General features: G+C 42.6%; 1 protein-coding gene across 1 annotated transcript in view; it reads left to right on the top strand.

The window, feature by feature from the left end:
- LRRC49 (leucine rich repeat containing 49) overlaps positions 1-8,125 on the top strand; it is an 862,677-nt gene extending 854,552 nt beyond the window's left edge. Inside the window, exon 17 of the mRNA XM_085644059.1 lies at positions 7,495-8,125. Within this exon, the coding sequence (XP_085500185.1) occupies positions 7,495-7,698 (204 nt within the window). The 3' untranslated portion in view covers positions 7,699-8,125. The remainder of the gene's footprint in view (positions 1-7,494) is intronic.
- The last annotated feature ends 5,071 nt before the right edge of the window (positions 8,126-13,196 follow it).

Genomic DNA, 13,196 nt, shown 5'->3' with positions numbered 1-13,196 from the left:
TTGAGCATGCTCATCTTTCTCCGTCTATATCTTCTGGTGTGTGGTTGGCGCTAGATACGTACATGCAATTGGCCTCAGAGGGGTTGGTGGGTCAATATCCCTTTGATTTGTCTATTTAATGTTGTCTTGAGTGTTCGGTGAATCCTTTGGAAATCCCTCTCTTTTCTCTCCCTCTGTCTTGTCTCTCCTCTTCTCTATCCTGTCTCTTCTCTATCTTTGCTTTTTTCCTTTCTTTCCTCTTATCCCCAGTTTAATATCTAATGATGATACTTTTGATAATTACTTCTCCCGGTTTTTCATTGCTTCCTCCTCAATTGACGTATGTCTCTGATACTTTCAGAATAATGAATGTTTAGATATATTTTTATTGGTTATTATCAACCTAACATTTTATATATTTTAGCTGTTATCAATTGTATCATTCTTGCCTGTATATTATGTTTGTATCTAATCTTTTAAAAAATAAATTCTTTTGAAATCAAAAAAATGCCACAGAACATAGTGCATAATTTGCCTTGAATCAAGTAAAATCCTGCTTAATTTGTCATTCCTTGAATAATAATAATAATTTATTATTATTATATTAATCTTTAACAACACATTGCTTTACATAATGCATAATACCATAGTGTTGCATTTTCACTGACCTGTAAATAAAATATGCTCCTGTTACCTACGTTAGTGGTATTCATTTTATTGGCCCCGGAAGTAAAAAGGCTAAGATGTACTCCATAACATGCATTTCACACATATGTAAGCAGCTGAGCCATGTTGCTGAGTTAATTCAGTTAGTCCCACTGCATCATTTGATCCTCCATTGCCACATAATGTGACCTAGCACATAGTTCAGTAAACACAAACCTCCTGCTTCTCCGTACAATTCTGATAAACCTCCTCTCTATAGTAATGTATATTACGGTGTGGCTGCCAGCTTCGCTTGATGTCATTATATGGTACATTGGGGATGTGCCACAGCTTGATGACTGATTGTAAGATACGAGGGATTCGGCTAGCTGAGCAGGATACATGATGCCCCTATTGGGCCATTCTCCCTTCACACAGGTACTCTGGTTCCCGTGTAAAGGATTTATCACTTATACAACTGAACTTTCCCTGGTTCTTGCACATATAAAAGATGAATAGCCCTGTGCCTAAGAGGGACACAAAGGGCTGACCCCAACAATCGATGTCTATTGCGTTATTATTTTGAGTAACTGACCCTTCATTTTTAGTGCCTGGAACAAACATGAACAGATACTACAGATACTACTTACCGTTAGAGCAGTGTCTGCTAGCCTGACACTTGTATTGGGGCAAAACTGTTCCTGCAACCTTGCCGGTGCTTAAAGGAGACTTGCACTGCCCTACAGCATTTAAGGATGCCTACACTTTCTGAAGATAGCTGCTGCAGGAGTACCCGTGGCCGCTAGGGACTGTAAGTTCAATAATTCCCTGGCACGCTGAAGTCCCTTTGTAGCTCACCTGAGACAGTATGAGGTAGGGCAGAGCCCTCTCTCTAACAATATTCATCCCTAATCAACAACGCCTAAGTTTAGATATTTTTAGCGCCCTGGCCCTTTCATTGAACCACAAATTCCATCTGGTAAATTGACGTTTCAAATGGGAAAGAGGAAGGCAAAAAACAGGCCCCATGGGGTGCCAAAGGTGGCTACAAAATCTCTGGGCCCTAACGTGGCAAATAATTGTGTGGTAGATAACATTGATGTTTTAATAGAGGATGATGAGTCCTTGCTTATTGGCTCAAACTCACATAAGCCCCCAAATCTAGCAGTAAGGTGCCGGATATTTTTAACAGAATAAGCCTCCGCTTGGAAAACTATTGGCTGCACCACTCAGTCATATGTATGGTAACAAAAGTGGCGGTACCGCAAAAGATTGAGATGTTGTGGGAATGGGTACCTTTGCTGTAGCACCACAGTATCATGTAACTGACCATGCTTCTCATGTAAACTCGTCAGTCAGGAGTGTAGTACCTGAAATTGCATGTTCTAACCACTAAAGCTTGTTAGCCCTTCCAATCGATTGTAACAAGGATGCTGATGTGGTAAACTCTGTAGTAGCAGGGACTCGAAGGAAGACCTTTAGGAAACAATTAGATGCAAACCTTGGATTTCAATCACAGGTTGGTCCTCTTAAAATAAAAAACTTGTCAGTGAGGTCTCCATGATGCGATTAATAGTTGAGAAGTTAGTCGATAAAATTGACATTATGCACTTATTACAAAAGAGCAAATATAGTATTGGCCCCCAGATGAGTAGGGTGGAGCAACCTGTCAGGATTATCTTGTCCCACCGGAAGTCGTACACATCAGCTAGTGGCAGGTGAAATCACGAAGGAAGGAGCAGACCAAAGCCAAGTTCAAACAATCCCTGTTTCTAATCAGTTTGAAACAGTAGAGGCTCAGACGACTGTTCTTCTGGACCCCATGTGAGATGTCCCCCAACCCCTCATGATTTGGGTACTGAGAAGAGGGCTGTGGGGTCGCGTCCCTATCCATTCAACTTACAAGGTGGGAGATCACGATCCAGCCCCTGGGGGGAACAACTATCCCAAAGAATGAACATTTGACACAGGTCAGAAATTAATTATTCCGGCCACCTGCCCCCAAAGGGAGGTAATAGGTACAGAATACATATGATACGTGTCCTTAAAAGTTTGTCAATAACGTGAAAAAATAGAGATTAATCAACAAGGTTACCCATTGGATCAGACACAGTAGAAACTTTTGGTCTATAATTAGATTTGACATCCTAGCTGCCAACTGGCATTACTATAGTGAAGAACTTGACTATATTACTCTAGTACTAGCTAATGATGCTCAACTCACTTCTCCTCCTAATGGGTCAATAATTCAGTACAATGTTAACTTACCTGTGACGAGATCAGCAGAGTCCCTGAGCAGTTTTGGGCCTACTCTAGTGGAAGCAGGGCAAGATGACACTAGACCGCACAAAACCATAGGAGAAAGGGATGTTGTTCTGGCATGATGGAAAGAGATATTGCCACCCCAAGCTGAGAAAAACAGGTTGACCAAAGTGGACATCCACGTTGAAAGATTTGAAAGTGCCGATCTATCCACCGCCCTCTTCTAGGTCAGGGTTGAGAGGAGGCAATCCCTAGATCTGATCGAACCACCAATAGTAACCAACAAAAATCTTAAAATTCTGTCCTCCAATCTTGCAGGTCTTAAATCAAAACTGAACTGTGAAGAATGGGGACATTTTATAGATGGTTTTTATATATTTATTTTTTAGGTGACCTGGTCCACATGTTTGACCCATTGGGTGGGTTTTGCAAATTTTAGCATTGTGGCATCCCCTACTACAGTGGGTCAAGCTGCCTGGGGTCTTATCATCTGGATCAAAACATATCAAAATTGTTGAGTCCAAATATCTAATGATCTCCTAGCACTGAGACTCCTAACTATTAAGAAAAAAGAGCCTATTTGCCTGGTAAATATATACAATAGAATCTCCACTCAGACCGATAATTCACCTACTATCCTAGTCCTGGGCAAGTGCCTAGTAAATGTTGTGTATGATAGGTATGTGTTACTCGCTGGGGACTTGAATGTCACCTATGAACCCCTTGAAATGCTGTCAAACCTCATAGAGGAAGAGGATGAGGTTTGGAATTCCTTGGTTGGCCCAGGTTAGTTTTGCCAGAAACAGCAAAGTGGCTTTTCAGTTAACATCTCTCGCTTTAGAGCCTGCAACTGACGTACTAGTTCCGATAGAGATCTGAGTCACACCTATAAAAGGATTAACTGCCAAACAAGGAATGATTATTTCCTGATGGATACATTATATTGGCATTTTCTTATTGACATGCTGGACTTAGAACAATCAGATAGCGACCATAATGCTTTGGCATTAGAACTGGAGCATATTTTATATCCACCACAGGCACAAGCAGTGGGAAATAAACCTGATCCCAGTGCTGATCCCAGTGCTTAATTTGAGCCGGTGCTCAACACCGACACCTACTCCTCAGCACCAGAGCTTATAGCACCAGTTAAGGACACATTCATTTGATAGTCATGTGATTTTCCCCAAGAATCATAGGATGTTGAGCAACACCGAGACTCAAACCCGGTTCCCCAGCTCCAAAATCGGCAGCTCTAGCCATTGGGCCTAGTCCTCGCCAGAATAATAAGTGCCGGGGCTCTAGTCAGGAGGCAGTTTGCATCAGCACATTTCTCCTTTTAGCGCTGACTCCTGAGGAGAGCCCCAGCACTTTTTATTTTACAAATTAACCACTGCCTGATCCTATAGTGCTAAGCAACACCAGGAGAAAGGTTAAGTAGTCTATGACTGAGGGCAACTCAGCAGCTTTAACACAAATGTATTCTGCTGTACTCCAATTGCTACCTGACTTCAAAAAGTATACAGATGAAGCCCACACCATAATCAGGTTGTTTAATAGTTTATGTGGGGAAATAAAAAATTCTTCTATAAAGAGAAAGGGAGTAGTTTATTAGTGTAATGGTACGACAAACATTGAAAGGCTTGCAGGGCCGAACTAATTGCTGATGTAAAAAATGGTCATAGGAATCAAGTTTTTGACAATAGGAAAAAATATAAAGCAGTGCAAAAAAATGTCTAAAAGAAATTGGGACGAGGCCCTTTGGAGAGATGTTCTCTGTGCTGCAAACTTGAAGGATAGTAAGCAGTTCTGGCACATGGTAGCCAAGGGATTCAGGAACAGAATAATGGAAGAAATATATCACATCCAACCGCATGTATCGGTAAATCACCTTTGCACACTTTACACGAGTCAGTCTCAGGGAAAATGACAGAAATTGCTCTGAGAAATTTGGGGACATAAACATTGTTGATCCGGTATTTTTAGTTTAGGTGAAACTAGGATGGGCCTTATCACATTACAGAAGGAAAAATCTCTGTGCCTTGGTAAAATTCCAGGTGAACTTTACCTCTCAGAACCAGTAATCTGGAGCTTTATTCTTAATCGAAGCTTCAATGCAATTTTAAAGGGGGCAGAGGTATCCGATTCTTGGTTAGGTGCTGAGGTGGTAACTTTTTTTAAAAAAAGGGGACGGGGGGACCCATCAAAATAAAAGCCTATAAGCCTGATTGATATTTCACAGAAGGTGTTATTGGAATTGCTAGAAAGATTACAAGTCTGGATCCACGAGGAAAACAAACCATCACAATTGCAAGCTGGGTCCAGAAAAAACACAAGTACTATTGGCCAAATTTTAGGTTTCCCTTAATTTTATGGAAGTATGTGACTATTAAAAGAGAACATATATGCCTAGTATTCATTGACCTACACGCAGCCTTTGACCCTAGAGGGAAAATGTGGATAGCCCTAGAGCGAATGGCAGGGTTCCCCAAAACCTAATGTATATTATAATAAGGCTCCATACTAACAACTCCAGCCAAATAAAATGGGGCCGAAAAGGCAAACTGACCAAACACATTAGGTGGACAGGGGAGTACGCCAAAGTTGTGTTTTGGCTCCAACCCTGCTCACCCTATACATTAATAGAATGATGGATTAAAAGACTGATTGTGGGATCCTCCCTGGGTAGAAGATATCATCACTGCAATTCGCTGACGATACCTTATTAATCTCAAAATCCCCCATGGGGTTACTGAATTTACTGTCCTGTGAGGAATTTAGGTTCGAAGTAAATGTGGCTAAAACTAAATTCATGACTTTTAACCCTCATAGGTCCTTCAAAGGCAAGATTACATTGGGCAACGTATATTTTGATTTTTTTTAAGTGAAACAATTTGATTATATGGGTGTCAGGCACACTAACACTCTATCATGATCCCCACAAATAGCCAAGAGTCAGATGACATAACAGCATGTGAGCTGTGCTATATCCAAAATTCTGAAGACTTCAACTTTTAGGCCCGTACTACCGGTAATTGGATTCTACCGGGCAAAAGGTGTTGCAGCAGCCCTGTATGGTGCCGAACTATGTAGAATGGATAACATAGGAGGTATTGAAAGAACAGAGAACAGTTTTATTAGATCTGTGCTTGCACTTCCTCATATAATGCCCATAACCCTTATTCGTCTGGATCTCGGCCTGAAAAATATAGCTCATGTGGCTGCATTTAGGCCCTTGGCTTTTTGGATTAGAGTATGGACCAATGACTCACCACTTTCCCTATGAGAATCAGTTGCTGAGATTACTGCATGAGATTCCACATGAAAACTATCTTGGCTTAAGCATGTTAAGGAGTGGCTTTTAGTCTGGGAATGCCCAAGTTATGGACCAAACCTGAAGCGTTACAGAAAATTATTTAATTAGTCTAAATAAGAGATAATGGGACCATATAAATAATCAGTGGTTATGCCACACTAATGCCGGGTAGTAAACTGGCATATTTCTGGACTTAAAGGACAGAATGAACTGTGAGGCTTTTCTAAATTGCGTAGAACCAACTGAGGCTAGATCCCTGTCCTTAAAGTTCAGATGTGGTATTTAATCACTGAATGAGTGGGAAGTACTAGCTCCCCAAATAGACCTTTTTGCTTGTCCAGTCTTAAACCCTTGATAATTTTCAATTTTCTTTCCCCAAATATATGGTCATAGGACACATTGTCTGATTTCGATCTGTCGCACCCTATCCCTGAGGCATTGAAAGGAGGCTGCCAGAATCGTAGACAGTGATACCGCGCACTGGTTAGTGTTTGCTGGGCCTAGACATGTGTTGCATGCCTGGTGGCTAAGATGCAAAAATAGTTCCCTAACCCCAGGTATATGACTTTGGCCCCTTGGTTGGATAAGTTATAATACTGTGCTTCTTTTCTGTTTACAAGGGAACCTTCATGTATACCGTATACAGGGTGACCATTGACAGACGCTTGGCATTTCCTCCAAATGCTCATGCACTTTATAGATCAAGAGAAACATCAATGTGGGTCTTTTTTCTATTGCTTATTATTTTCATCTACGACAATTCTAATTTACTAAACAGATAATCCATACCACTGCTAACTATAACTAATCGACAAGTAGGTATTCGCCACCCAAGACTCCTTGTGGGTGAATCTTGGCCCACATTAAATCCGTCGAGCGTTGTCCACAAGAAGCCCTTCTGTGTAAATAATAGCACATAAGCACTTTTATTGCCATTCGGTTGGTCTTCCTAATAGCTTGCAGCACAATGTATGTTTCAAAGTGTTTTTATGGATTTTAAGGGTTTTAAGATGATTGCACTTTTTTTATATACTTTTATAGTTTCTAATCAAAACCGAATAAAGATTACTACATAATAAAATCAGTTGTCAGTTATGAACAAACGTATGTCCCTTTAAAGAAAATGACCAATGTTACCTACTAAAATGCTACAGTACGATTCAAATGCTCTAGGGATCAACAAACTCTCCTACACTCCCAGTTCAGATCGCCTTAGTTTATGTTGAAAATAATTTTATTTTATACACGTTAACGTGATTCCTGGCGTATAAACCTGTTGTTTATTTTTCCAGGAAATCAGGGAGAGGAATCTTTTTTGCAAAACCTATGTTCAAGACTTAGTGAAAGAAGCTACAGATATAAGTACAAAAACCGAATCCCTCCAGAAACTGTGGCCCCAGATGTTCATCGAACTTGTCAGAGATGCGGTGAAGGAAGTCCGCGACAAAGACTCCTACATGAAACTCTGCCTGCAAAAGATCATCGACCAGAAATAGCAGGGCCGTATAATGGTTTGCTAAGTACTCCTATGAAGACTGTGGTTTCTATCTAAAAATTATAAGAGTATCAGACACATACGGATGACGTCCGAAGTTTAATTCTGTGAAAGTTCAGGTTCCATCAATTCTAAACCTTACTTTTGGGCACAGTGCTGTGAGCGTCACTGTAGGAAAAAGCTCAAAAAGAACATTTCCCTTTGGGCTGTGGAACGGCCAAGGAGTGGAAAAACTGCATAATCTCTGGTTTCACAGTCGCCAATTATTTGGTGCACCTGGATTAGCAATTCAGGTAGTGATCGAACTTTTTTTGCACATGCCTTATTCTTTCCGAAGGCCCCCCTACATGCACAGTGGGCACAGTGGGAAAATAATTACGTTTTTGTTTTTTCTTGGTATAATCCAATAAATTACCATGTTTATACAACTCTGGCATGTCCTGATGATATAACGTTTTGGATTGTTTACAAAAACGGAGTTGCACTAAATTGATGTGAAAGTTGCAAAAGATAATATTAGATTTAAAAATATTCGGTTACACGTTCCTTCAATCCTACCAAGAAAGGAAAACACATGAACATAGAGACTTAATTACGTTCCCGGAATGAAGTTGGCCTTGATGGCGGGTATTTTCGTGCACCCCTGGAGATGGAAGAAAATGTGCACCCTTATAATGTTTGCAACATGTGAGCTGTTCCTGGCTGTTTATTTGTACTTAGTTAAGATTTCCTGCAGTTGGTTTAGAGCAGGTAAAGCACTGTGCATCTATTAATACGCAACTGAAGATACTGCACGTCGTAGGATGTCTCCGGGGTTTGAGGTGAGCACATAAAGATGAGGTTGAATATAATGGATTATGGGCATGTTGCATACATACAGCAATACAGTAGTCTGTAGAGAGGTAGTAATGGCGATTCTAGCAGGAAGAGCTCTCCCCTCAGAGCAGTTTCAAGTGTTACCAGTAGAAGGAGCCCTTGAGCTGGAAGAGAGTTCTGTTGCAGTAGTTTCAGCTGAGGATGGATGCTGCACTTGGAAATGTGGTTGTGGCTAGCAGGTTTTGTTGCCTGAGCGTAGGTTGTAAGAAGGCTGCCCAACATCACACGGGGCAGTGAGGCATTTCTTATTAAAGCATTTTAGCTGTAAAACATGTACTAAGTGTGGACCTTCTATGTAAGGTTTATCACACATTACACAATTCACTCAAAATGATGAGCTGTAGAATCACACAAGGTAATCGGATTAGCAAGGGCAACAGCAGTGTGAAAAGAAAGGAATGAGCATTTTTTTTATAATTGAGGGGTGAAATAAAGATGCTTCTTGTCTGCATTTAATTTTTATCTCATGTAGTGTCATGGTTTCAAAATTAGTTTTTAGTGCTTACTGAAAACGAGAGGACAAGTGAATGTATTTACAATGTTCTTATAGTGAACATAATGGCCTCTGTACACAACAGATCCTACCTAGTCGTGACAAGTCTCTGCCAGGTCATCATTTCCGCTCCACGGTCAACAAGCATTTGCAATGCAATAGGTCTCGCATTTACGCAAGTTTGAGCTATTGACATTGCAAATGACAATGCCTTTTATTTTTGTTTTTTGAACATAAATAAAATGCCAATAGTATAAACTCGTGTAAATGCGAGACCTATTGCATTGCAAATGCTTGTGTTGCAAATAGAGGTCTGTTTATAACTCCACAGGGACACCTAGTAACAGTCTGTGGTACTGCACCCTTTCCTTGCTTTGTGGATGGGGGAGATGTAGTGCCAAATCTGGATCTTAAACGGGCACCACACTAAAAGTTTGCATGGTGATTTAAGGGAAACAAAATGAAGAATGCTAAAGCAGAGAGGATGGGAGGTGGTGGTGTGAGGATGGCACTGGGGAGATTAAGTGCAGCAATGACTGGAGGGAATGTGAACGATGAAAGTTATGTTTTTCAATAACTAAGAAATCACTTTCGTACCAACTTTTAAGTGTAGGCAGTACGCCACCCCACTTTTCCTGAGACCAAGAGTCTGCAACTACTTGTAATAATGCAGTATTTCATGATTGCACTCTGAAGTATAGAGAAATATTGTAAGAGTTTCATGGCAGCACTTCAGTGCATCGATGGCCGCAAAAAGACAGAAGAGAGAATTATTAGTGAAGGAAACTAGGGCTGTAGAAGAGAGTACATGACCAATCGTCTCACCACCATCCAGTGGTCCTGAACTCTGCAGGGTTCAGAGCTGGACGGGGAGGCAGTCGCCAACAGGACCTCTCCACAGTACATTAAATAGCTTCCAGCTTCCAGTGTGCGTGCCGTGAATGTTAGAAAAGTAAACAAATAGAAAATGAAGGCTGCGGCCACCATGTTTAAAAGTATAGCCAACGTAAAATCTGCACAGCCGGCAATGAAGTAAAGGTGGCCGCCGCCTTTCTTTCCTATTTAATTGCATACACAAATGCAAACAAGGGGGGAGAAGGAAAAAAATACCTCTGGTCATTTTACAAGCTGCCGAACTGCTGAAAATAGGTGCCTGGGTGCCATTGTTAAAATCAATGTGTGGCATCTTACCGATGTTGAAAAGAAGAAAAAAAATGATATTTCCAGTTAAAGCGGGGGGGGGGGGGTGTACAACACCGAGCTCCCCTGTGTAGACTCGGGGGTGTACAACACCCAGCTCCTTTCTATAGACCCTGCTGTACAACACCCTATACCCCACTCCCTCTGTAGACTCGGGGGCTTCTGCCCCGGGTGACGCTGTCGCGTTTTCCATCCAGCCCAGAGGTAGCAGAGGGGGTTGCGCCTTGCTGCGGAGCCCAGAGGATGAAAGTTGCCGTCTCGCTTAACATCATCCCCGCGCTTGGAGACCTAAAAAGGACATTATTGTCAGCAGTTGCAAAACGTGGCTCGGCCACTCTAAAAGGGAAGTTAAACATGACATTTTTAAACAAATTTGAAGCCATTAAAAAGTTAAAAAGGAATGTTAAACTACATTAAGAGGATACATGTGTAATGTATTAACTCTCATTATCCTCATTTTCAAATTATTTAATCCATTTTGCGGAGCGCAAAGGTGGGGTTGCGGGGGGGGGGGGTCAAGCTCGAGGTACATCTTCTAAGAGTCTTAGCGGGATTGGATCCTGGGCCAGCCATTGTGTCAAGGATCACACGGCTCGACTTAAATTCGCCGTACAAAGGTAGTGACAAGGAGGTGAGCTCGGAGCTGACAGGCGAGATTACAGGCCCTGGAGATGGCGGTATCAGCAGCAAAGCTCCCCGCGGTGTCCCAGTCACAGAGAGGGGCTGACGAGACAGCTAAGGGTCAAGAAAGGGAGGCCCATTGAATGGAATGGAGAGCAGAGCGGTGTGTGCTGAAGAACACAAGCAGAGCAGAGTGTGCCCCTGAGCTAGACGGTTCTGAGACAGTGACCGGCACGGCACTGAGGCCTGGAAAGTAACTTCAGTAACGGAGCAGAGAGGCGAAGAAAGCATGACGAAGACTCGTGGAAGAGAGAACGGAGGCCCCTTCTAACACTAACATGACAGCAAAGAGAGGGGGGCTGCCACGTGTCACTGAAGGAGGGGCCACCTCCGGAGCAGGATTCAACTACGTACACTGCGCATGGGCCCTGGAAGTAGGGGTGCAGCAGCATATTAACTAAATATTTAAAGTTAAAGCGCGATGTTTCAGCGCTCTTAAAACAAGCAGTGGATGTTTGCAGCAATTTACAAACAAGCAGGAAGTGGGATAAGGGAGGGGATGGCAAATGGTGTGCACTTTCGCGGCCGCTTTGCTGTTCTCAGTGGCCGCGCGGCTCACTGAGAACATCAAAGCAGCCGCAAAATGATCACGCAGGCTGCCAAATGGTGCGCGCGCCCGGCGAACATGCACTGTAGTTGGCGGCCTGAAAGCACTAGTTTGGACTTTCAAATCCCCCATTTCCAAAAGCTCTCACGAGAGCAGCACTAAAGCGCTGGCTCAGGCGAGACCTAAAAAGGCACTGATAAAGTGGCACCAGCAAGTATCCCTTGGACACTTGACAACTGAATGTTGAAAAAGCTGTGGATTTTATGGTACCCATTGGCGACTTCGGGTGTGCATTGGCCCTGCCGTTATTATGTACACTGATTTCCAGTGTGTGTTTCAAACATCTAATGAGTACGTGAAGCCCGAGAAAACACCCTCAACTCAAACTAAAAACTCGAGGGTAAAAGGTTGTTTGACATCAACCACTTGAAAACCATTGACTGTTAGAACAATAGACAGACAGACGATGTTATTGATTCGAATGCTTGCATAGCACACTGTTATCCAGAAGTCGGGTGTCCTAGTGCCCTGACATTAGAGGGGCTACAAGACAGTTGGCTAAGATGAGGAGAATACATTGTTCAAAGACAGGCAAAGCTTTCTATTTCTGATACATAATTTTCTCTTGGAAACATGGTTTTCTTTTTCGCTAAAAAGTCTAGTAGGAGCTGTATACTCAATGAGAAACCAGACACAATTATGTTTTCAGTAAAAGTAGCAGACTTCCACTCTAGTTTCAAGGCATGCCAACGGAAAAAATTGTTTTGTCTCAAAAGGATATTTTTTGTTAATATGTGTTAGGAATGGGATTTCTGGTTGGCTAGAGCAAGCGCCTAAGCCAGGCAGAAACCACCATTTCAGTCGGGGCAAGGGAGTTACACACTGAAGATAACACCTGTTCACCCCCTTGGTAGCTTGGCAGAGCAGTCAGGGCTATCTCAGAGGCAACGTGTAAAGCGTTTGCGCACTACACACACACACATCAGCGACACACTAGGCACACCAGAAAAGAAACTCCACACAAGGTTATATAAAAATAGCCTTTGTATTATCCATATAACACATTAGAACATAATCACATATATACACTGTGCCACCTGGCACTAGGTATCACTTTACAGCAGATTATATAAATGACCGGGCCAATCGGGCCACTGTCATCACAATTAGAACAGGTGAGTAATAAAACAACCAGTAACTACTGTTAAAGGCACCTAGCTTAAACACATTATGCATCAATCTCATTAGGCATAATCCTCCTAAATCAGCAGTGCACCATAGTAACACTAACAAGGTGCACACATCACCTTAGGGCCTTGCGCCCCACCAGAACACAAGGTGATCCGAGGCCGACTGGCCTTCCTCGAGGGCCCGTCTTGTGCTTTACCACAATGCCCTCTGTCAAAAAAAGTCAGGGTTCTATGAGCATGTGGCTTCCACCGGCCCGTACTCTAATGGGGGTGAGGGTGCAACTCACTCTTGTTTCTCTCATGCCAAAAAGAAATGCCCCCGTCCTTGCAGCTGTCTGCAATCTGCCGGTGCAGCTGGGAAATTCGGCACCAACAGTGCTTTGGGAGCTACTCCCTCCTGGGGCTCCTTTTTCAGACATTGTAGCTGCCCGCGATCTGGCGGTGTAGCTGTAACCCAAGACTGGCACCAACAGTGTGCTCGCTCAGCCCCACTCACCAGAGAGGGGGGGCTT

The sequence above is a fragment of the Triturus cristatus genome, chromosome 3_1 (genome assembly GCF_964204655.1).
Source record: "Triturus cristatus chromosome 3_1, aTriCri1.1, whole genome shotgun sequence".
In the NCBI taxonomy this organism is placed as follows: Eukaryota; Metazoa; Chordata; class Amphibia; order Caudata; family Salamandridae; genus Triturus; species Triturus cristatus.
The sequence above is the reverse complement of the archived record's forward strand: the minus strand, read 5'-3'. Positions and strand labels throughout refer to the sequence as shown.